Source organism: Haliotis rufescens, unplaced genomic scaffold (genome assembly GCF_023055435.1).
Source record: "Haliotis rufescens isolate VD_foot unplaced genomic scaffold, xgHalRufe1.0.p SCAF_2, whole genome shotgun sequence".
Lineage (NCBI taxonomy): Eukaryota > Metazoa > Mollusca > Gastropoda > Lepetellida > Haliotidae > Haliotis > Haliotis rufescens.
Window position 1 is genome coordinate 50,750,807 of NW_025963890.1, and position 27,326 is coordinate 50,778,132.

Below are 27,326 nucleotides of genomic sequence, written 5' to 3' on the forward strand. Positions count from 1 at the left end.
TGAAACACATTTTATCCATTTCTGCCAAAATGTGTGACGACGATGTTGCTGCGTTGGTTATCGACAACGGCTCCGGCATGTGCAAGGCCGGGTTGGCCGGTGACGACGCCCCCAGAGCTGTCTTCCCCCCTATCGTCGGCCGCCCAAGACATCAGGTAAGTATTCTATGATGTGTATGAAGGATCTTGGACATTGTCATCACTGTTTACTGGTGAGCTATGGATATACAGGACCCCGTTAATACGGACGGTGGGGTTCCAAGTGAAATCATCCCGTGTTATAGATATCCGGATTAACGAGTCATTGTTATAGAGTCGTCCTTTGTGTAAATGTAGACTAGTATCGTCAAACAATCCTGAACTAAGGGTTCGTATTAACGATGGTTCAATATATATGATTCTTTCTGGGTATAATAACCGTCGCAGAGCAAAAAGCACCAACCAGCTCTCACCAAGTAGTGACCGCGTCAACCTGGGGCCTGACTCTGTAGAAGTCGATGCATACCAGTGAAGGTCGCCAACTTGGAGCAATGCCATTATTTGTAGGAAACATATAATGATAATTGTTTGTTAACAAAGTTATAACGCTCTCTCTTTGAAGGTGGCAATGATGAATATAACTTTGAAAGTTACTCGAAGTTCCTGTGTTACTTACATCGGATTTGCAATTAACCCAAATCAGTTCAAACTGTACTACTCAAAGATTGCATAGCAACTGAAATTGAAATAGCAAATGTTAATATTGCGTGAAGTCATGAACAAATGTCCGTTGCTATGCGCCACACAATGTCAATAACCAACATGTGACCAATTAACAGTCAGATTACCCGTCAAAATGAGAGTACCTGACCAAAACTGAAACGTCAAAAAATCACAAAGACAAATTCTTCAACTTGGCGCGTATGTGATCCACGTGATGCAATCACAATCTGGCACCATCCTCATTCTCCAATAGTTGTCTGGACGGTTGCCAAGGGAAGATTGTTCCACCCTTCAGTAAGAGCATTGCTGAGTTCCTGCAGAGTTGCTGGAAGGACGGGGCGCCGTGTGTTTGATAGGGTTCAGGTGTGGTGACCCGGGTGGCCACTCCAAGCGAACAATGGTATCCTGCTCTAAATGGGCTTTCAAAATGCTTATGATTTGTTGATATTGTGTTCCAGGCATGGTTAAAAGTCAAACTGATTTTACAGGAAAATTCCAGGACGTGTATAGAACCTACAACCTAACATATCATGTTTTGTATTGGGACCCAAAGTTTTCCAACTCGAGAAATAATGTTCATTTTCACATGCATTAACTTTTGTGAGGTAACATACTGTGTGAGTTTGTGCGGTATAATGTTGATGAACTGCGAATGTATTCATTGACCAGGAAACCCTGGGCATTCCTCCAGAGTGCTCTTGGAATTCAGAAGGAAATGCCCCGGCATTCATTGAATTGTAAGATCATGTTTTTTTTCTTTTGAATTTTATAATCTGTCCTTTTCATATGAATCTAATGTTAAAAAAGCGGGGTTAAACCCTACTCACTCACTCACTCACCCACCCACCCGCTCCAACCTGTACATGACTATATAGCATGTAGAGATCTATACGTCCTGTTTGATCGTGCACCAACCCCTGTGCAACTAGCGGACTCCAACAGGTCTTGTGACGAGCCGGGGAGATTGGGCTTCTCAGCGTCAATTGAAAATGTCTGTTATTGACGCTCTGATTTCATGAATAGACTTTTGAATTGCGTTTTGAGTGAGTGAGTGAGTGAGTGAGTGAGTGAGTCTTTACGCCGCTTTCAGCACATTCCAGATTACCCCGTCGTTTGAACATGGCTAAACCCGGCGTTAAACCATACCTACCCAAATTGTGTGCCTGGGATATTCACATACAGACAGCTTTTCGATGATACCAAGCACTAGTTCAAAATTCAAATGCTTTCCCAATTCTTTCCAGAATGTGATGGTCGGTATGGAACAGAAGGACAGCTACGTCGGTGACGAGGCTCAGTCAAAGAGAGGTATCCTCAACCTTAAATACCCCATCGAGCGCGGTATCGTCACCAACTGGGACGACATGGAGAAGATCTGGCATCACACCTTCTACAACGAGCTCCGAGTGGCTCCAGAGGAGCACCCCGTCCTCCTGACAGAGGCTCCCCTCAACCCCAAGGTCAAACGTGAAAAGATGACCCAGATCATGTTTGAGACCTTCAACACCCCAGCTATGTATGTGTCCATCCAGGCTGTTCTGTCTCTGTACGCTTCCGGTCGTACCACGGGTATTGTTCTAGACTCTGGTGATGGTGTCACCCATACTGTTCCCATCTACGAGGATAACGCCCTTCCCCACGCCATAACGAGTCTGGATCTTGCTGGACGTGACCTCAGAGACTACCTCATTAGGATCCTGACCGAGCTTGGTTACTCCTTCCCTACCAATGCCGAGCGAGAAATCGTCAGGGACATCAAGGAGAAATTAGCTTACATTGCTTTAGACTTTGAACAGGAAATGCAGACTTCTGCCTCTTCCTCTTCATTGGAGAAGAGCTACGAACTTCCCGACGGTCAGGTCATCACCATTGGCAAAGAGAGGTTCCGTTGTCCAGAGGCCCTCTTCCAGCCATCCCTCTTGGGTATGGAATCTGCTGTTGGTATCCACAAAACAACATACAACTCAATCATGAATGTGATGTTGATATTCGTAAAGACTTGTATGCTAACATTGTTCTCTCAGGAGGTACCACCATGTTCCCCGGTATCGCCGACAGAATGCAGAAGGAGATCACAGCCCTTGCTCCAGCATCAATGAAGATCAAGATCATCGCGCCTCCAGAGAGGAAATACTCCGTCTGGATCGGAGGCTCCATCTTGGCCTCTCTGCCCGCCTTCCAGCAGATGTGGATCAGCAAGCAGGAGTATGATGAGTCCGGCCCGTCCATTGTACACAGGAAGTGTTATTAGGGACTGACGTTGCAGACGATAGTGACATCTTAGCGAATACTTTGAATGATTTATAGGGCCACTAGTAAGTATTGTTCTTCTGATTGTTGTCCAAATCTGAAGATACGGCGGGCGAACTGTTTTGTTATTGAAATAACTAAGTAAATTGCATCAGGAGCCTTTGTGTATTTACGCACATATGTTATCATTCTCATTTGGTATTGATGGCTTGATTTGTATCGCACCTGTCATATACAAACAATACAGCTAAGTATTTGTATTCATTGATACAGTAAGATATATTGGGTAACTTGTATTGTTAGAGATGGCTACTCGCCAGCCCTTGTTGCTTGATAATACACAGAACGAGGGCATCCTAAACCTCCACTACATGTGGAAAATTGGAAAAACAAATATTTATTCACGCGAGAGAAAAAACAAACAAACAGACAGACAGACAGACATTCCTCCCAAACTTCATACATAGTTGGGCGTTTGGTTTGTACAGTCACCAAGACGTTTAATTTTTCCATTGAAATTTTGCACATTTTCAAGTCGATGTAAAACGGGTTGTTCAAGTCAATATGATATTGACTGAATATTCATATACCAGGGTATGTTTGCGTGTTTCACGATGGAATAAGGAGAAACTGAATAATGAAGGTAGATATATTCATAAAAAGTAAACCAACACAAAATCACAAAAATGTGAAACTGTTGAAAAGGAAGGCGGTTTTATTTATACTCCATTTAATCGGTCAATTTAAAATAGTGTCAAACCGCAAGAGTGAGTGAGTGAATTGGTTTTAACGCCGCTTTTAACACTATTCGATCTATATCACGGCCTGTCAGCCTAATATGGGAGGAAAGACCAAAGTGATACGGGTCTCAGACGAGCACGGTATGGTGCTGACAAACCTAGACACATAATCGGGGCGAACCGGGATTCGAACCCACAATCATAGGTTTCTGGTGTGCCCAAGGGACGCAACTCTGCACAGCGAATCGTTGCGCCTTAGACGACTGGGCCACCCGTACATGTATCACACGAAAAGAAAAAAAAAAGAAAAGAAAAAAATGTTGTTCATACATCCGGATTAGTGGGGCATTTGATTCCCCAAAAAGTTTAATTTTCCATTGAAAATTTGCACATATTCACGTGCGTGTAAAACGGGTTGTTCAAGTCAATATGATATTGACTGAATATTCATATATGTTTGTGGAATAAGGAAGCACAGAATTATTAATAGTAGATATATTTATAAAAAGGAAACCTACATGTACATTCACCGTCAGTGGTGAAGGGATTGACAAGGGATTAGTCTGGATCAGACAATCAAGTGATTGCCATTATGAGCATCGATCCACGCAACTGGGATACGATGACATGCATCAACTAAGTCAGCGAGCCTGACCACCCGATTCCGTTAGTCGCCTCTTACGACAAGCATAATCGCCTTTTACGGCAAGAATGGGTTGCTGAAGACCTATTCTACCCCGGATCTTCACGGGTCAGCTACTATTTATTACAAGCTGAAAGAGATAATTACTCACACACACTATTACACAAGATAGCTTGCTGGTGAGTTGAGTTGAGTTGAGGTTAGGTGAAATGGGGTTTAACATCACATTCAAGATTATTGCACTTACCGTATTCGATGTAATAAGCGCCCAGGGGGCTCTCAAAATTAGAAATAGGGGGCTCTTATTAAGATATTATTTTGGTGAGAAAAAAAACAGAGTTGAAATATCGTAAATTTTGTGGTTTATGCTGACAGCCTGAAATGTTTATATATGACAGATATAATTTTCCAGAAATTAATTGCCAATAATTAAGGGTGCATATAACACACGAATAAATACGTCTTGTGTACAATGATCAATCAGAAGGGGTGCATACGGGATTCTTCACTAGTGGGCGCTTTTAAGAGTGGGGCGCTTATTACGTTGAATACGGTATATTGCAACATGCATGCATGTGTGTGTGTGTGTGTAGTCTGAACTTCCTCTGGTTTTATAGTGCTAGCCCGCTGAGATACAATACCATGCCAGTGTTTAACTTGAATACCCACCTGAGACACAGTATACTCCAGGCCGACTAACTCCTGTTTTATCCCCTTAATGCCGAGCACCTGGCAGAGTAACAATAAGTAGTACATATCTTAACATCTTTTGGTACGATGCGCATGAGACCTGTGAAGATCCGGGTTAGAATAGATCTTCAGCAACCCACGTTTGCGGCAAGAGGCGACTAACAGGATAAGGTTGTCTGGCTCACTGATTTGGTTGATGCATGTCATCGTACCCCAATTGTGTAGATCAATGCTCATGATGTCAATCACTGGATTGTCTGGTGCAGACTCGATTATTTACAAAGCCATCATAGAGCTGGAATACTGCGGAGTGTTATTGCTGAAACCAGCATCACTTCGAGCTTTCCTCCCACAATAAGCTGACACGCCATTATCTTACTGGAATACTGTTTAAAGCGGTGTTCAACCTAACTCACTCACTCATTCCTTTATGTATTATCTGTAACAACCCCTTACATATCCTGTGTAACAACCCCTTACATATCTTGTGTAACAACCCCTTACATATCTTGTGTAACAACCCCTTATGTATCTTGTGTAACAACCCCTTACATATCCTGTGTAACAACCCCTTACATATCTTGTGTAAAACCCCTTATGTATCTTGGGTAACAACCCCTTATGTATCCTGTGTAACAACCCCTTATGTATCTTGTGTAACAACCCCTTATGTATCTTATGTAACAACCCCTTACGCATCTTGTGTAACAGCCCCTTACGTATCTTGTGTAACAACCCCTTATGTATCTTGTGTAACAACCCCTTATGTATCCTGTGTAACAACCCCTTATGTATCTTGTGTAACAACCCCTTACGCATCTTGTGTAACAACCCCTGATGTATCTTGTGTAACAACCCCTTACGTATCTTATGTAACAACCCCTTACGTATCTTATGTAACAACCCCTTACATATCTTGTGTAACAACCCCTTATGTATCTTGTGTAACAACCCCTTATGTAACTTGTGTAACAACCACTTACATATCTTGTGTAACAACCCCTTATGTATCTTGTGTAACAACCCCTTACGTATCTTATGTAACAACACCTTACATATCTTGTGTAACAACCCCTTATGTATCTTGTGTAACAACCCCTTACATATCTTGTGTAACAACCCCTTACATATCTTGTGTAACAACCCCTTATGTATCTTGTGTAACAACCCCTTACATATCTTGTGTAACAACCCCTTACATATCTTGTGTAACAACCCCTTATGTATCCTGTGTAACAACCCCTTATGTATCTTGTGTAACAACCCCTTACGTATCTTATGTAACAACCCCTTACATATCTTGTGTAACAACCCCTTACGTATTTTGTGTAACAATCCCTTATGTATCTTGTGTAACAACCCCTTATGTAACTTGTGTAACAACCACTTACATATCTTGTGTAACAACCCCTTATGTATCTTGTGTAACAACCCCTTACGTATCTTATGTAACAACCCCTTAAATATCTTGTGTAACAACCCCTTATGTATCTTGTGTAACAACCCCTTACATATCTTGTGGAACAACCCCTTATGTATCCTGTGTAACAACCCCTTACATATCTTGTGTAACAACCCCTTACATATCTTGTGTAACAACCCCTTATGTATCCTGTGTAACAACCCCTTATGTATCTTGTGTAACAACCCCTTATGTATCTTGTGTAACAACCCCTTATGTATCTTGTGTAACAACCCCTTATGTAACTTGTGTAACAACCACTTACATATCTTGTGTAACAACCCCTTATGTATCTTGTGTAACAACCCCTTACGTATCTTATGTAACAACCCCTTACATATCTTGTGTAACAACCCCTTATGTATCTTGTGTAACAACCCCTTAAATATCTTGTGTAACAACCCCTTACATATCTTGTGTAACAACCCCTTATGTATCCTGTGTAACAACCCCTTATGTATCTTGTGTAACAACCCCTTACGTATCTTATGTAACAACCCCTTACATATCTTGTGTAACAACCCCTTACGTATTTTGTGTAACAATCCCTTATGTATCTTGTGTAACAACCCCTTATGTATCTTGTGTAACAACCCCTTATGTATCTTGTGTAACAACCCCTTATGTAACTTTGTAACAACCACTTACATATCTTGTGTAACAACCCCTTATGTATCTTGTGTAACAACCCCTTACGTATCTTATGTAACAACCCCTTACATATCTTGTGTAACAACCCCTTATGTATCTTGTGTAACAACCCCTTACATATCTTGTGGAACAACGCCTTACATATCCTGTGTAACAACCCCTTACATATCTTGTGTAACAACCCCTTACATATCTTGTGTAACAACCCCTTATGTATCCTGTGTAACAACCCCTTATGTATCTTGTGTAACAACCCCTTATGTATCTTGTGTAACAACCCCTTATGTATCTTGTGTAACAACCCCTTACGTATCTTATGTAACAACCCCTTACATATCTTGTGTAACAACCCCTTACGTATCTTGTGTAACAATCCCTTATGTATCTTGTGTAACAACCCCTTATGTAACTTGTGTAACAACCCCTTATGTATCTTATGTAACAACCCCTTATGTATCTTGTGTAACAATCCCTTATGTATCTTATGTAACAACCCCTTACGTATCTTGTGTAACAACCCCTTATGTATCTTGTGTAACAACCTCTTATGTATCCTGTGTAACAACCCCTTATGTATCCTGTGTAACAACCCCTTATGTATCTTGTGTAACAACCCCTTATGTATCTTGTGTAACAACCCCTTATGTATCTTTTGAACAACCCCTTACGTATCTTGTGTAACAACCCCTAATGTATCTTATGTAACAACCCCCTACGTATCTTATGATACAACCCCTTACATATCTTGTGTAACAACCCCTTACATATCTTGTGTAACAACCCCTTATGTATCCTGTGTAACAACCCCTTATGTATCTTGTGTAACAACCCCTTATGTATCTTGTGTAACAACCCCTTATGTATATTGTGTAACAACCCCTTATGTATCCTGTGTAACAACCCCTTACGTATCTTGTGTAACAACCCCTTATGTATCCTGTGTAACAACCCCTTACATATCTTGTGTAACAACCCCTTACGTATCTTGTGTAACAATCCCTTATGTATCTTGTGTAACAACCCCTTATGTAACTTGTGTAACAACCCCTTATGTATCTTATGTAACAACCCCTTATGTATCTTGTGTAACAATCCCTTATGTATCTTATGTAACAACCCCTTACGTATCTTGTGTAACAACCCCTTATGTATCTTGTGTAACAACCTCTTATGTATCCTGTGTAACAACCCCTTATGTATCCTGTGTAACAACCCCTTATGTATCTTGTGTAACAACCCCTTATGTATCTTGTGTAACAACCCCTTATGTATCTTGTGTAACAACCCCTTATGTATCTTTTGAACAACCCCTTACGTATCTTGTGTAACAACCCCTAATGTATCTTATGTAACAACCCCCTACGTATCTTATGATACAACCCCTTACATATCTTGTGTAACAACCCCTTACATATCTTGTGTAACAACCCCTTATGTATCCTGTGTAACAACCCCTTATGTATCTTGTGTAACAACCCCTTATGTATCTTGTGTAACAACCCCTTATGTATATTGTGTAACAACCCCTTATGTATCCTGTGTAACAACCCCTTATGTATCTTGTGTAACAACCCCTTATGTATCCTGTGTAACAACCCCTTACATATCTTGTGTATCACCCCTTACATATCCTGTGTAACAACCCCTTACATATCTTGTGTAACAACCCCTTACGTATCTTGTGTAACAACCTCTTATGTATCCTGTGTAACAACCCCTTACGTATCTTGTGTAACAACCCCTTATGTATCTTGTGTAACAACCCCTTATGTATATTGTGTAACAACCCCTTATGTATCCTGTGTAACAACCCCTTACGTATCTTGTGTAACAACCCCTTATGTATCCTGTGTAACAACCCCTTACATATCTTGTGTATCACCCCTTACATATCCTGTGTATCACCCCTTACATATCCTGTGTAACAACCCCTTACATATCTTGTGTAACAACCCCTTACGTATCTTGTGTAACAACCTCTTATGTATCCTGTGTAACAACCCCTTATGTATCTTGTGTAACAACCCCTTACGTATCTTGTGTAACAACCCCTTACGCATCTTGTGTAACAACCCCTTACGTATCTTATGTAACAACCCCTTACGTATCTTGTGTAACAACCCCTTACGTATCTTGTGTAACAACCCCTTATGTATCTTGTGTAACAACCCCTTACATATCTTATGTAACAACCCCTTATGTATATTGTGTAACAACCCGTTATGTATCCTGTGTAACAACCCCTTATGTATCTTATGTAACAACCCCTTATGTATCTTGTGTAACAACCCCTTATGTATCTTATGTAACAACCCCTTATGTATCTTATGTAACAACCCCTTATGTATCTTATGTAACAACCCCTTATGTATCTTATGTAACAACACCTTATGTATCCTGTGTAACAACCCCTTACGTATCTTGTGTAACAACCCCTTATGTATCCTGTGTAACAACCCCTTACATATCTTGTGTATCACCCCTTACATATCCTGTGTAACAACCCCTTACATATCTTGTGTAACAACCCCTTACGTATCTTGTGTAACAACCTCTTATGTATCCTGTGTAACAACCCCTTACGTATCTTGTGTAACAACCCCTTATGTATCTTGTGTAACAACCCCTAATGTATCTTATGTAACAACCCCCTACGTATCTTATGATACAACCCCTTACATATCTTGTGTAACAACCCCTTACATATCTTGTGTAACAACCCCTTATGTATCCTGTGTAACAACCCCTTATGTATCTTGTGTAACAACCCCTTATGTATCTTGTGTAACAACCCCTTATGTATCTTGTGTAACAACCCCTTAAATATCTTGTGTAACAACCCCTTACATATCTTGTGTAACAACCCCTTATGTATCCTGTGTAACAACCCCTTATGTATCTTGTGTAACAACCCCTTACGTATCTTATGTAACAACCCCTTACATATCTTGTGTAACAACCCCTTACGTATTTTGTGTAACAATCCCTTATGTATCTTGTGTAACAACCCCTTATGTATCTTGTGTAACAACCCCTTATGTATCTTGTGTAACAACCCCTTATGTAACTTTGTAACAACCACTTACATATCTTGTGTAACAACCCCTTATGTATCTTGTGTAACAACCCCTTACGTATCTTATGTAACAACCCCTTACATATCTTGTGTAACAACCCCTTATGTATCTTGTGTAACAACCCCTTACATATCTTGTGGAACAACCCCTTACATATCCTGTGTAACAACCCCTTACATATCTTGTGTAACAACCCCTTACATATCTTGTGTAACAACCCCTTATGTATCCTGTGTAACAACCCCTTATGTATCTTGTGTAACAACCCCTTATGTATCTTGTGTAACAACCCCTTATGTATCTTGTGTAACAACCCCTTACGTATCTTATGTAACAACCCCTTACATATCTTGTGTAACAACCCCTTACGTATCTTGTGTAACAATCCCTTATGTATCTTGTGTAACAACCCCTTATGTAACTTGTGTAACAACCCCTTATGTATCTTATGTAACAACCCCTTATGTATCTTGTGTAACAATCCCTTATGTATCTTATGTAACAACCCCTTACGTATCTTGTGTAACAACCCCTTATGTATCTTGTGTAACAACCTCTTATGTATCCTGTGTAACAACCCCTTATGTATCCTGTGTAACAACCCCTTATGTATCTTGTGTAACAACCCCTTATGTATCTTGTGTAACAACCCCTTATGTATCTTTTGAACAACCCCTTACGTATCTTGTGTAACAACCCCTAATGTATCTTATGTAACAACCCCCTACGTATCTTATGATACAACCCCTTACATATCTTGTGTAACAACCCCTTACATATCTTGTGTAACAACCCCTTATGTATCCTGTGTAACAACCCCTTATGTATCTTGTGTAACAACCCCTTATGTATCTTGTGTAACAACCCCTTATGTATATTGTGTAACAACCCCTTATGTATCCTGTGTAACAACCCCTTACGTATCTTGTGTAACAACCCCTTATGTATCCTGTGTAACAACCCCTTACATATCTTGTGTAACAACCCCTTACGTATCTTGTGTAACAATCCCTTATGTATCTTGTGTAACAACCCCTTATGTAACTTGTGTAACAACCCCTTATGTATCTTATGTAACAACCCCTTATGTATCTTGTGTAACAATCCCTTATGTGTCTTATGTAACAACCCCTTACGTATCTTGTGTAACAACCCCTTATGTATCTTGTGTAACAACCTCTTATGTATCCTGTGTAACAACCCCTTATGTATCCTGTGTAACAACCCCTTATGTATCTTGTGTAACAACCCCTTATGTATCTTGTGTAACAACCCCTTATGTATCTTGTGTAACAACCCCTTATGTATCTTTTGAACAACCCCTTACGTATCTTGTGTAACAACCCCTAATGTATCTTATGATACAACCCCTTACATATCTTGTGTAACAACCCCTTACATATCTTGTGTAACAACCCCTTATGTATCCTGTGTAACAACCCCTTATGTATCTTGTGTAACAACCCCTTATGTATCTTGTGTAACAACCCCTTATGTATATTGTGTAACAACCCCTTATGTATCCTGTGTAACAACCCCTTATGTATCTTGTGTAACAACCCCTTATGTATCCTGTGTAACAACCCCTTACATATCTTGTGTATCACCCCTTACATATCCTGTGTAACAACCCCTTACATATCTTGTGTAACAACCCCTTACGTATCTTGTGTAACAACCTCTTATGTATCCTGTGTAACAACCCCTTACGTATCTTGTGTAACAACCCCTTATGTATCTTGTGTAACAACCCCTTATGTATATTGTGTAACAACCCCTTATGTATCCTGTGTAACAACCCCTTACGTATCTTGTGTAACAACCCCTTATGTATCCTGTGTAACAACCCCTTACATATCTTGTGTATCACCCCTTACATATCCTGTGTATCACCCCTTACATATCCTGTGTAACAACCCCTTACATATCTTGTGTAACAACCCCTTACGTATCTTGTGTAACAACCTCTTATGTATCCTGTGTAACAACCCCTTATGTATCTTGTGTAACAACCCCTTACGTATCTTGTGTAACAACCCCTTACGCATCTTGTGTAACAACCCCTTACGTATCTTATGTAACAACCCCTTACGTATCTTGTGTAACAACCCCTTACGTATCTTGTGTAACAACCCCTTATGTATCTTGTGTAACAACCCCTTACATATCTTATGTAACAACCCCTTATGTATATTGTGTAACAACCCCTAATGTATCCTGTGTAACAACCCCTTATGTATCTTATGTAACAACCCCTTATGTATCTTGTGTAACAACCCCTTATGTATCTTATGTAACAACCCCTTATGTATCTTATGTAACAACCCCTTATGTATCTTATGTAACAACCCCTTATGTATCTTATGTAACAACCCCTTATGTATCCTGTGTAACAACCCCTTACGTATCTTGTGTAACAACCCCTTATGTATCCTGTGTAACAACCCCTTACATATCTTGTGTATCACCCCTTACATATCCTGTGTAACAACCCCTTACATATCTTGTGTAACAACCCCTTACGTATCTTGTGTAACAACCTCTTATGTATCCTGTGTAACAACCCCTTACGTATCTTGTGTAACAACCCCTTATGTATCTTGTGTAACAACCCCTTACGTATCTTGTGTAACAACCCCCTACGTATCTTATGATACAACCCCTTACATATCTTGTGTAACAACCCCTTACATATCTTGTGTAACAACCCCTTATGTATCCTGTGTAACAACCCCTTATGTATCTTGTGTAACAACCCCTTATGTATCTTGTGTAACAACCCCTTATGTATATTGTGTAACAACCCCTTATGTATCCTGTGTAACAACCCCTTACGTATCTTGTGTAACAACCCCTTATGTATCCTGTGTAACAACCCCTTACATATCTTGTGTATCACCCCTTACATATCCTGTGTAACAACCCCTTACATATCTTGTGTAACAACCCCTTACGTATCTTGTGTAACAACCTCTTATGTATCCTGTGTAACAACCCCTTACGTATCTTGTGTAACAACCCCTTATGTATCTTGTGTAACAACCCCTTATGTATATTGTGTAACAACCCCTTATGTATCCTGTGTAACAACCCCTTACATATCTTGTGTAACAACCCCTTATGTATCCTGTGTAACAACCCCTTACATATCTTGTGTATCACCCCTTACATATCCTGTGTATCACCCCTTACATATCCTGTGTAACAACCCCTTACATATCTTGTGTAACAACCCCTTACGTATCTTGTGTAACAACCTCTTATGTATCCTGTGTAACAACCCCTTATGTATCTTGTGTAACAACCCCTTACGTATCTTGTGTAACAACCCCTTACGCATCTTGTGTAACAACCCCTTACGTATCTTATGTAACAACCCCTTACGTATCTTGTGTAACAACCCCTTACGTATCTTGTGTAACAACCCCTTATGTATCTTGTGTAACAACCCCTTACATATCTTATGTAACAACCCCTTATGTATATTGTGTAACAACCCCTTATGTATCCTGTGTAACAACCCCTTATGTATCTTATGTAACAACCCCTTATGTATCTTGTGTAACAACCCCTTATGTATCTTATGTAACAACCCCTTATGTATCTTATGTAACAACCCCTTATGTATCTTATGTAACAACCCCTTATGTATCTTATGTAACAACCCCTTATGTATCTTGTGTAACAACCCCTTATGTATCTTGTGTAACAACCCCTTACGTATCTTGTGTAACAACCCCTTACGTATCTTGTGTAACAACCCCTTATGTATCTTGTGTAACAACCCCTTACATATCTTATGTAACAACCCCTTATGTATATTGTGTAACAACCCCTTATGTATCCTGTGTAACAACCCCTTATGTATCTTATGTAACAACCCCTTATGTATCTTGTGTAACAACCCCTTATGTATCTTATGTAACAACCCCTTATGTATCTTATGTAACAACCCCTTATGTATCTTATGTAACAACCCCTTATGTATCTTATGTAACAACCCCTTATGTATCTTGTGTAACAACCCCTTATGTATCCTGTGTAACAACCCCTTATGTATCTTGTGTAACAACCCCTGACACCACAACAGTATGTATATTGGTGCTGACAAATCAATGATCATGTCAAATCTGGGATTTGAACCTTTGACCAATGTATCCGTGCAGTGAAGGACATTTTCTTCACTGAAATCAAAGCCTATTCACTCCCGATACTGAAACTTGTTTGTTTTCAACTCACAAGGAGGCCCTGTTGAGATGCCAGCATGGAATGAATACCAGCCCGCAATACCAAAATGGTTGGACCCTGAAACAGGTAGCAGAAATGTTCTTACAGTTACAAGTCACAGTTTATGCCAAAATGATTGTATTATCACATTTTCACATTCCCCACCCCTTAACTACCAAACACCCCATGGCTTATCATCTAGCTATTGACCCAAGTAACGTGGACAGAAATCCTTAAATGTTTCCCCTTCTTTCATTACCTGATGAAATACGCGATCAGGGACTTATCTACACCTGCTACACTAGGCGGATATAAGACCCTAGTTTGCCGCAAATGTCAGTTAAAATTCAGAAATTGGAAAATAATTCCCAATTCCTGTTAATATAGTTATTACCAATATATGGTTCTAGAGGGGTGGCATGGTCCGCGCGGGTTCCAACAGTTGCCATGCACTCTTCTATAAATCGCTGGACTTCCTGGACGGGAACAGCCTGCCATGAATCCGATGCACTACTGTAGAAGCACTGACAGTGCGTCTGTCTCCCCGCCTGCAGCAGTCTTATAGCACGGAAAAGTTGACAAAGTGTTGCCATTTTGTCAAAGGGAGGTTACTCCAATATACTATGCCAATTATTCATTTGATATTTTCAACGGATCTGTTTGAGATTTTTAGAAATTTAATTTGAATAACGCATACAGGCTGTATTTAAACATTTTCCATTTAATCTATTTACAATGCTGACTCTAGGCTGTGGCAAATAAAAATGTATAGTAATCAAGTAATCAATTTTGATCTTTGCCAGCTAAACTGTTTATGGCATAGATCAGTCTGGTACTCATAATGATTAGCAATTTATGTCATGATTAATTTAACAAGACAATTAATGTCTCAGTTTTATACATGGCACTAAATATAATGGATATGTATATATCCCCGTGTTATGGGTTTTCGGACGCTTCAGAAACAATCGTAGTTTTCTCGATAATCACAAGAACAACTGTAAAACATCTCACTCACTCAAAAAGACGACTATATCTTAAAACAGGCCATCATCTGAGAACTTCTAAAGAATGTGTGAATGCATTCTTATATAAAATATTGTTGTATTTTTTATCATCCAAAACTGGCTCCCACGGGACATTGCGTGAGGAGATGATAGATCACCGAGAGGAGCTTATGTACACTCAATGACCCAGCAACCCCGTTGCTAGGCTGACGTCACATGGCATTGTTTCGCCGGTGGATCTTGCAACAAAATTCCTCAAATCACGTCATTGAGTATTGTGACGTGATTGCAAACTTTTATGGTGCAGATCCCGTTCCACGTTGGAAGAATGAAGTTGAATGATAAAGAGAGAGAGAGAGAGAGAGAGAGAGAGAGAGAGAGAGAGAGAGAGAGAGAGAGAGAGAGAGAGAGAGAGAGAGACCTGATATTTCACGAGACACATGGAATATCTTATTTATTATATACTTTTTATGTAGTTGTCTACCGGGAAATTAAATTATTTCATAACTAATGTAAAACCTTGAAACACTACCCACTACCCCTTGTACTTGCGACTAAAAAAGTAGTTTCGTGTTTGCATAATCATAACAAATATAAACAATAGTAACAAAACATATAAATATGATTAAATACAAAATCAACTTTTACAAAAAATATTCTTGAAAACTTTGAGACCGCTGTTGGAAGCGAAAGACACACGCTGGTCAAGTTACAAAAATGGCGCTTTGTGAAACGAACTGTCTCGATTGACGAGTTGAGTGAGAAATTGAGTAAATTTACAGTTTATAACGGAACATTTTCAATTGACACAAACGCCATGAAGCGATATTAACTCCATAAATGACCACCTGTCCTTATTTTGCCTTGTCAATGTGGATCTAACGTAAAATGGAAGTCAACAGTTTGTGAACGGCCTGACACTCACGATAAAGGGAGACAATTCGAGGGGAGGTCACTCTTGTATGACATAGGTCCGTGAAAGTGTTATGTTCACAACAGTGAAACATCAAGTGTTATGTTCACTGCAGCGAAATATCAATTGTTATGTTCACTCAACTTCACTGCAATGAAAATATAACTATTCTCAACTTCGGAAAGCTCAGTCTTTTACACTTAAGTATAATAAAGTCAAGTCCCGTTAATCCGACATTGTTGGTTGCATTTGATTATGTCGGATTAACGAGTATGTCGGATAAACGAAATTAAGCAGTATCAACGTTTGTGATCGACAACTACACAGTAGATAACGATACGAACACGTAATAAAAAAATATAAATGAAATATTCATATTGTCATCTCACATTGTTAGCGGAATATGTTTTCTAATCATGCATCAGAAAAAAACTGCGTTCTTTTGTATATTCTTTATTTCGTATGCCATCTATTTGTTTTGTATCACGATCTTTATTAGAAACATTTAATACTTTATTCGTAACATATGATATTTGTCCTTTAACCAACTGGTGTATTTTTGACCGATTGGCCGCCCAGAAAAAAACTTTCATTCATTCATCAATGTCACCGTAAATAATGTACCGTTAATAATGTATACAGTTTAACGTATTGTCTTCCACCAACGTTTGTCTATAAATGAAATAAATGGTTATCTGGGAAAGTAGCAAAAGTCAGAACAGATAGTCCATGTGTGTACTTTAACGTTTGATCTTAGTAACGAGTCCACACTCCGTCGCAGTGGTGACTCAGCATAACACCACTGCCACAGGCTAATTTGCATATCACGTGACCGGACTTTTCTCTTGTTTGTAAACAAACGCGCTTTTTCAGAAATCAGTATAGAACGGACTAATGTAAGTATTTTGGGGCGCTTTACATATTGTTTTGCATAACTATATAGATATGCTACTACAACTGCGACAGTGAGTTGCATGACAATATATATTTATGCATCAAAGTGACCGTGTCGCTAGCTCTCCGTTGCGCTTCGATGACAGCACGTGGAGCCGTACAACCAATGTAAACATAGGATAACTACGCAAAAACAAGTAGATTTTTACGTATTTGCATACTTTCTCAATGAAAGTTAACCATTCTTTGACATTTGTTTATGAAAATGTGTAGACTTGTCAAACAGGAAACGGATGAAAATCATATGCAATATCTTGAATGGACTGTGAAAGATGTGACGAATCGTCACATGGCGCTGGCCTGTGGCAGAGGTACTATGCTGGCTGGCTGCCGGCCGCATGGAGCTCTGGGTAGGAGAGTGTAACGAATCGTCACATGGCGCTGGCCTGTGGCAGAGGTACTATGCTAGCTGGCTGCCGGCCGCATTGAACTCTGGGTAGGAGAGTGTAACGAGTCGTCACATGGCGCTGGCCTGTGGCAGAGGTACTATGCTAGCTGGCTGCCGGCCGCATGGAACTCTGGGTAGAAGAGTGTAACGAATCGTCACATGGCGCTGGCCTGTGGCAGAGGTACTATGCTAGCTGGCTGCCGGCCGCATGGAACTCTGGGTAGGAGAGTGTAACGAATCGTCACATGGCGCTGGCCTGTGGCAGAGGTACTATGCTAGCTGGCTGCCGGCCGCATGGAACTCTGGGTAGGAGAGTGTAACGAATCGTCACATGGCGCTGGCCTGTGGCAGAGGTACTATGCTAGCTGGCTGCCGGCCGCATGGAGCTCTGGGTAGGAGAGTGTAACGAATCGTCACATGGCGCTGGCCTGTGGCAGAGGTACTATGCTAGCTGGCTGCCGGCCGCATGGAGCTCTGGGTAGGAGAGTGTAACGAATCGTCACATGGCGCTGGCCTGTGGCAGAGGTACTATGCTAGCTGGCTGCCGGCCGCATGGAACTCTGGGTAGGAGAGTGTAACGAATCGTCACATGGCGCTGGCCTGTGGCAGAGGTACTATGCTAGCTGGCTGCCGGCCGCATGGAGCTCTGGGTAGGAGAGTGTAACGAATCGTCACATGGCGCTGGCCTGTGGCAGAGGTACTATGCTAGCTGGCTGCCGGCCGCATGGAGCTCTGGGTAGGAGAGTGTAACGAATCGTCACATGGCGCTGGCCTGTGGCAGAGGTACTATGCTAGCTGGCTGCCGGCCGCATGGAACTCTGGGTAGGAGAGTGTAACGAATCGTCACATGGCGCTGGCCTGTGGCAGAGGTACTATGCTAGCTGGCTGCCGGCCGCATGGAGCTCTGGGTAGGAGAGTGTAACGAATCGTCACATGGCGCTGGCCTGTGGCAGAGGTACTATGCTAGCTGGCTGCCGGCCGCATGGAACTCTGGGTAGGAGAGTGTAACGAATCGTCACATGGCGCTGGCCTGTGGCAGAGGTACTATGCTAGCTGGCTGCCGGCCGCATGGAACTCTGGGTAGGAGAGTGTAACGAATCGTCACATGGCGCTGGCCTGTGGCAGAGGTACTATGCTAGCTTGCTGCCGGCCGCATGGAACTCTGGGTAGGAGAGTGTAACGAATCGTCACATGGCGCTGGCCTGTGGCAGAGGTACTATGCTAGCTGGCTGCCGGCCGCATGGAGCTCTGGGTAGGAGAGTGTAACGAGTCGGCACATGGCGCTGGCCTGTGGCAGAGGTACTATGCTAGCTGGCTGCCGGCCGCATGGAGCTCTGGGTAGGAGAGTGTAACGAGTCGGCACATGGCGCTGGCCTGTGGCAGAGGTACTATGCTAGCTGGCTGCCGGCCGCATGGAACTCAGGGTAGGAGAGTGTAACGAGTCGGCACATGGCGCTGGCCTGTGGCAGAGGTACTATGCTAGCTGGCTGCCGGCCGCATGGAACTCTGGGTAGGAGAGTGTAACGAGTCGGCACATGGCGCTGGCCTGTGGCAGAGGTACTATGCTAGCTGGCTGCCGGCCGCATGGAGCTCTGGGTAGGAGAGTGTAACGAATCGTCACATGGCGCTGGCCTGTGGCAGAGGTACTATGCTAGCTGGCTGCCGGCCGCATGGAGCTCTGGGTAGGAGAGTGTAACGAATCGTCACATGGCGCTGGCCTGTGGCAGAGGTACTATGCTAGCTGGCTGCCGGCCGCATGGAACTCTGGGTAGGAGAGTGTAACGAATCGTCACATGGCGCTGGCCTGTGGCAGAGGTACTATGCTAGCTGGCTGCCGGCCGCATGGAGCTCTGGGTAGGAGAGTGTAACGAATCGTCACATGGCGCTGGCCTGTGGCAGAGGTACTATGCTAGCTGGCTGCCGGCCGCATGGAGCTCTGGGTAGGAGAGTGTAACGAATCGTCACATGGCGCTTGCCTGTGGCAGAGGTACTATGCTAGCTGGCTGCCGGCCGCATGGAGCTCTGGGTAGGAGAGTGTAACGAATCGTCACATGGCGCTGGCCTGTGGCAGAGGTACTATGCTAGCTGGCTGCCGGCCGCATGGAGCTCTGGGTAGGAGAGTGTAACGAGTCGGCACATGGCGCTGGCCTGTGGCAGAGGTACTATGCTAGCTGGCTGCCGGCCGCATGGAGCTCTGGGTTGGAGAGTGTAACGAGTCGGCACATGGCGCTGGCCTGTGGCAGAAGTACTATGCTAGCTGGCTGCCGGCCGCATGGAACTCTGGGTAGGAGAGTGTAACGAGTCGGCACATGGCGCTGGCCTGTGGCAGAGGTACTATGCTAGCTGGCTGCCGGCCGCATGGAACTCTGGGTAGGAGAGTGTAACGAGTCGGCACATGGCGCTGGCCTGTGGCAGAGGTACTATGCTAGCTGGCTGCCGGCCGCATGGAACTCTGGGTAGGAGAGTGTAACGAGTCGGCACATCTGCGTATATCATGAAAGCCGCAGAGACACAGATTATGCTAAGTTTAGAAAAAAACCGGATGATGGACTACTTTTTCTTTCATGAATGTTTACTACGAACTCACGAACAGAGTATCACTAATTCATTACTTTGTCATTCATGTTGACGGTATGCCAAGATTTTCGGTCGGTCTATAATTGAAACATGCTAAGACAATGGATATGCATTTAATATATCTGCGAGTTTGTTGGATATTTTTTACACAAATTATGTAAGTGAGATTTGTTCACACTGGAGACGACAGAAACAGACGAAAAAATGGCCACTCTTTCCCCTATTCGTGTCGGCTCTCTTGTGAATTTTCAAAATTATACAACCTTCAAGAACATTCAAAGAACGTTATTGCTCGAAGATGGAACAATCATGTTTTCCTCGTTTTCGATTGAAAATGATGCCATAGACAGGATCAGTGACCGTCGTGGGACAATAACGACAAACATTATGAAAAATCCCAGGGCCACACACCCCCACACACACCCCCCCACACACACCCGTGTCAAGAAGCAAGCGTTTTTCTTTCTTTTCTTCTTTTCTTTTTGGAGTAAGAAAACAAGCGGAGAAGAATATGAACCTTGAGGTCTAGTATCCATGTTATCGAGCATTGAGCAAAATCCCTGATGTAAGGCCCTATTTCGGAATACCAACACTGAAATCTCCTTTGGCTAGTAGATCTACACGTGTTGCGGGGACTGATGTACACGTGTGCCCATCTCAGACTCAGTATACTGACTCCGAGCCGACCAGTCCTTGTTTTAGCCCCTTAATGTCTAGCACCAGAGAGGGTAACATCAAGTACCATCTTTTAACGTCTTTTGGTATGACGCGGCCGGGATCGAACCCCGGACCTTGCGCTCCCCGGGCAGACGCTCTATCCTCTAGACACCTAGTCCTCTGCAAGGAAGAAGGCATGGCGTATTCACATCTCACCACTGGAACAACTATAAACTTCGTGCAAAACGTTCCTTTTGAATAGACTTATGCAGTCTGTTATAGACATATACCCTTGACAGGTTAAATTAACATTTGCATTCCCATGTTAGGGGTCGACCAATTGATATTCTGATCTGGTCTCAGTACAATCACAGCAACCACTCGGAATACCAAATGGTCGGCCCACAAAGCGGCAATGTGGACCATAGTCTATTTGGTGTCATTCAGATTATGCATGAGGTGCACACGGTGACTCCGGCTGGATATTCAAATATGTGCCTGTACAGTTTTATATTCACGTGTATATATCTTTGCTCTATGAATAACACATTCTTAAAGAACAAGAAATACTTAAACACTGTATTGTGACGATTGAACGCGCCCTTTCTCCCACATAACACAGTACAAACTGAGACCTTCCTTTCTTATCATTGGGTTCACCGATATTTGTAGTCCAAAATTATGGCCGATGGTATTAAAGTGACATTTCAAATTTTATAAATTTATCTCCTGAGGTATTGTCGGTTGGTTTGATATTTTTGTTGTGTAATGCTGCACTCAACACGCGCTCTGTAAATATTCGAGACTGGAAAAGACAATTCAGTGCTGTGCATTATGAGAAACCGGTCTACGCAGTTTGGATGCGATGACATTCATCAACCAAGTCAGCGAGTCTTACGTCAAGATGGTTTGCTGAACGTCAATTCTAACCCGGATCTTCACGAGTCCATTTTGGGTTAAGTGATAAACAATGTTTGTAAACGATTTTCATTGAGCGTTTCTTTGAATACTAGTCAACCATCTCCAGTAATCGTCTGTTGAGATTGTCATTATCAACACTGACATATGTTGACCGTCACGACGAAAACAAAACAATCTTTATTCCATACTTGAGGTATGAACACATCCTCTACCCATGTGAGTTGAGGGCCATGCAGGGTAACAAGAAGTACCACATTTTAACGTCTCTTGGTAGGACGCGGCCGGGGATCAAACCCCCGACCTTCCGCTCTCCAGGCAGTCGTTCTATGCACTATACCACGGGGGAGATGGTACTGTATCAGTGTCGTTAGGAGCTGTTGGCGTCGTGTGGATGTTCATGACGTCACCATATATAATGTGTGTTTGATGTCTTCGGTAGATACTTTACACCGCTGTCATCAATATTCCATGTATACCACGGAAGCCTGTTATTAATCGTTATTAATCTTGGAAAGACAAACCAGTGGTTGATATGGTGAAGAACATCCGACGTCAGCGTGGTATGACCACACGCAGTCGTTGTGAGCAAGAAAATCGGGTCTGTCACCTTACTGTGCAAGGAAATCCTAACGTGTCACAAGACCTAGGTGTTTACTCTAAAGGAGATACCCAGGAGTAGGGCAAATCGGGGATTGGAAACCACGACCATCAAATCCTGGTAAGTCGAAGGGACATAAATCCCGGGTGGCCCAGATGGCCCAGTCGTCTAAGGCGCCGCGATTCGCTGTGCAGAGATGCGTCCCTTGGGCACGCCAGAAACCTACGATTGTGGGTTCGAATCCCGGTTCGCCCCGATTATGTTTCTAGGTTTGTCAGCACCATACCCGTACTCGTGGGTTTCACCGAAGTGGTAAACGTCTTAGACCTGCTTCACTTCGGGCTTTCCTCCCACATTAAGCTGAAACGCCGTGATATAACTGGAATACTGTTAAAAGCGGCGTTAAACCCAACTCATTCACTCACCCTTGTGGTCTGGTTGTATTGCACAAAGCCCATACATGTAGACGCGACAAGACAGTTTTCCAAGAGAGACTTAAATGTATTTTTGAGAACACCAGGCATTCCCCGAGAGAGTCAGATTGTGTGCCCCCACAAAGCCTGTTGACCAAAACACTACTATGTTGCCGATCACTTGTGTCTGTATTCCATATAAGGAATACATTGACCACTTGGAGGTATAAAAATCCACCAGTCCAGACTGGTGCTATCAGCGTTACACCCCACAGAAGTGAAACACATTTTATCCATTTCTGCCAAAATGTGTGACGACGATGTTGCTGCATTGGTTATCGACAACGGCTCCGGCATGTGCAAGGCCGGGTTGGCCGGCGACGACGCCCCCAGAGCTGTCTTCCCCTCTATCGTCGGCCGCCCAAGACATCAGGTAAGTATTCTATGATGTGTGTGAAGGTACTTGGATACTGTCATCACTGTTTACTGGTGAGCTATGGATATACAGGACCCCGTTAATACGGACGGTGGGGTTCCAAGTGAAATAGATATCCGGATTAACGCGTCATTGTTATAGAGAGATGTTCTTTGTGTAAATGCAGACTGGTATCGTCAAACAATCCTGAATCAAGGGTTCGGATTAACGGGGGTTCACTGTATTAGATTCTTTCTGGGTGTAATAACCGTCGCAGAGCAAAAGGCACCAACCAGCTCTCACCAAGCAGTGTCCGCGTCAACCTGGGGCCCTGAATCTGTAGAAGTCGATGCAGACCAGTGAAGGTCGCTAGATTGGAGCAAGGTCTCTCTTTGAAGGTGGCAATATGGAATAAAACTTTGAAAGTTACTCGAAGTTCTTGAATTACTTGTATTGGAGTTGCAATTAACCCAAATCTATCGAACTATACTACTCAAAGATTGAATAGCAATTGAAATTGAAATAGCAATTGTTAATATTGCGTGAAGACATGAACAAATGTCCGTTGCTATGCACCACACAATGCCAATTACCAACATAATACTCAGTAAGATCATCCCTCAAAATGAGAGCACCTGACCAAAACTGAAACGTCAAAAAATCAGAAAGACAAATTCTTCAACTTGGCGCGTATGTGATCCACGTGATGCAATCACAGTCTGGCACCATCCTCATTCTCCCAATAAGTGTCTGGGCGGTTGCCAAGGCAAGATTGTTCCACCCTTCAGTAAGAGCATTGCTGAGTTCCTGCAGAGTTGCTGAAGGACAGGGCGTCGTGAGTGGACGATGTGTGTGATAGGGTTAATGTTTTGTTGATATTGTGTTCCAGGCATGGTTAAAAGTCAGAACTGATTTTACAGGAAAATTCCATGACGTGTATAGAACCTACAACCTAACATATCATGTTTTGTATTGTGACCCACAGTTTTCCCACTCATGAAATAGTGTTCATTTTCACGTGTATTAACCTTTGTGAGGTATCCCACTGTGTGAGTTTGTGCGGTATAATTTTGATGAACTGCGAATGTATTCATTGACCAGAAAATTCACAAGGTAATGGACCCGTAAAGATCCGGGGTAGAATAGATCTTCAGCAACCCATGCTTGCCGTAAAAGGCGACTATGCTTGTCGTAAAAGGCGACTTACGGGATAGGGTGGTCAGGCTCGCTGACTTGGTTGATGCATGTCATCGATCCCAATTGCGTGGATCGATGCTCATGATATTAATCACTGGATTGTCTGGTCCAGACTCGATTATTTACAGACCGCCGTCATATAGCTGGAATATTGCTGAGTGCGGCGTTAAACAACAAACCAACCAATCACAAGGAAATGCCCCAGCATTAATTGAATTGTAAGATCATGTTTTTTTCTGTTGAATTATATAATCTGAACTTTTCATATGAATCTAATGTTGATCTTTTATTTGTTAAAAGTAACTTTTTTTTGCACATAAAAATTCCTAGGGTGTTCAATCTTACATGTCAGGACTTCAGTTGTGTGCATGCTGCCCGTTGTCTTTCTCTCGCACGCTTTTATCGAATTCCTTTTATACCGCGACGCACTGTATTATTTCACTATAAGTTATCCCGATGTCTTTTTATACTTTCTGGACATTTCTTGCATTTAGACGGTTTATAAGTTGGATAAAAAGTCGCCTTTGTATTGACTGAGAATGTAAGCTGGGGCCCTGTGATATTGGGTGGGCTTTCGGGCTATCTCTTTGCTATGGGCTTATTAACACACATTATGTCATTGTTGTGAGAGGTTAAATCGTATGTTCTTACACCCCACTACAAGGCGATATCAACAGTAACATAATTACTTGATAACAAAGAACAAATGAAATAAAATATTACAAAACTGTTATTTCTGTATTATTAGACAATAACCCAATTTCGTCCCGTGATTGTGTATTTTATTGAAAATAATTGTGAAAAATCTGGTTCCAAAATGATGGTTGCGTTATTTCTAGATTTGTCAGCATCATACCCGTTCTCGTGGGTTTCACCAAGATGGTAAACGTTTGAGACTTGCATCACTTTCAGGATTTTCTCAAGCTGACACGCTGTGATATAACTTTAATGCTGTTCAAAGCGGTGTTAAACCCAACTCACTCACCCACCCGCTCCAACCTGTACATGAATATATAGCCTGTAGAGATCTATAGTCCTGTTTGGTCGTGCACCAACCCCTGTGCAACTAGCGGACTACAACAGGTCTTGTGACGAGCCGGGGAGATTGGGCTTCTCAGCGTCAATTGAAAATGTCTGTTATTGACGCTCTTATTTCATGAATAGACTTTTGAATCTTTATGAATCTCACCCAACTCTGACTAACAATCCTGGTGTTATTGAATATGTTTGTCCATACTGCGTTTTGCCCAGCATGAAGTTCATGCAATAGCTTTTGTAGAGTGAGTGAGTGAGTGAGTGAGTCTTTACGCCTCAGCACATTCCAGATTACCTGTCGTTGCTAAACCCGGCGTTAAACCATACCTACCCAAATTGTGTGCTTGGGATATTCTCATACAGACAGATTTTCGATGATACCAAGCACTGGTTCAAAATTCAAATGCTTTCTCAATTCTTTCCAGGGTGTGATGGTCGGTATGGGACAGAAGGACAGCTACGTCGGTGACGAGGCTCAGTCAAAGAAAGGTATCCTTACCCTAAAGTACCCCATCGAGCATGGTATCGTCACCAACTGGGACGACATGGAGAAGATCTGGCATCACACCTTCTACAACGAGCTCCGTGTGAATCCAGAGGAGCACCCCGTCCTCCTGACTGAGGCTCCCCTCAACCCCAAGATCAACCGTGAAAGGATGACCCAGATCACGTTCGAGACCTTCAACTCTCCAGCTATGTATGTGGCCATCCAGGCTGTTCTGTCTCTGTACGCTTCTGGTCGTACCACGGGTATTGTCCTTGACTCTGGTGATGGTGTCACCCACACTGTTCCCATCTACGAGGGTTACGCCCTTCCCCACGCCATCATGAGACTGGACCTTGGTGGGCGTGACCTTACAGACTACCTCATTAGGATCCTGACCGAGCGTGGTTACTCCTTCACCACCACTGCCGAGCGAGAAATCGTCAGGGACATCAAAGAAAATTTAGCTTACATTTCTTTATACTTTGAACAGGAAATGAAGATTGCTGCCTCTTCCTCTTCATCGGAGAAGAGCTACGAGCTTCCCGACGGTCAGGTCATCACCATTGGCGACGAGAGGTTCCGTTGTCCAGAGGCTCTCTTCCAGCTTTCCTTCCTGGGAAAATCTTCTGGTATCCACGAAACAACATACAACTCAATCATGAAGTGTGATGTTGATATTCGTAAAGACTTGTATGCCAACACTGTTCTCTCAGGAGGTACCACCATGTTCCCCGGTATCGCCGACAGAATGCAGAAGGAGATCACAGCCCTTGCTCCAGCATCAACGAAGATCAAGATCATCGCTCCTCAAGAGAGAAAATACTCCGTCTGGATCGGTGGCTCCATCCTTGCCTCCATGTCCGACTTCCAGCAGAGCTGGATCAGCAAGCAGGAGTACGATGAGTCCGGCCCGTCCATTGTACACAGGAAGTGTTTTTAGGGACTGACGTTGCACACGATAGTGACATCTTAGCGAATACTTTGAATGATTTATAGGGTAACTAGTAAGTATTGTTCTTCTGATTGTTGTCCAAAACTGAAGATACGGAGGGCGAAGTGTTTTGTTATTGAAATAACTAAGTAAATTGTATCAGGAGCCTTTGTGTATTTACTCACATGTTATCATTCTCATTTGGTATTGATGGCTTGATTTGTATCGCACCTGTCATATACCAACAATACAGCTAAATATTTGTGTTCACTGATACAGTAAGATTTATTGGGTAACTTGTATTGGTGGAGATGGCTACTCGTCAGCCCTTGTTGCTTGATAATACACAGAACGAGGGCATCCTTAACCTCCACCACATTTGGAAAATTGGA

The 27,326-nt window shown here is 42.6% G+C and overlaps 1 protein-coding gene across 1 annotated transcript; it reads left to right on the plus strand.

Annotated features, from left to right (window-relative positions):
* Positions 1-26,958, plus strand: LOC124114333 (actin-2-like). The gene is made up of 3 exons (XM_048400104.1): positions 1-155; positions 1,946-2,702; positions 26,210-26,958. Exons 1-3 carry the CDS (start codon positions 30-32, stop codon positions 26,941-26,943), a joined length of 1,617 nt encoding a protein of 538 aa, XP_048256061.1. The 5' UTR covers positions 1-29; the 3' UTR covers positions 26,944-26,958.
* Positions 26,959-27,326: the final 368 nt, after the last annotated feature.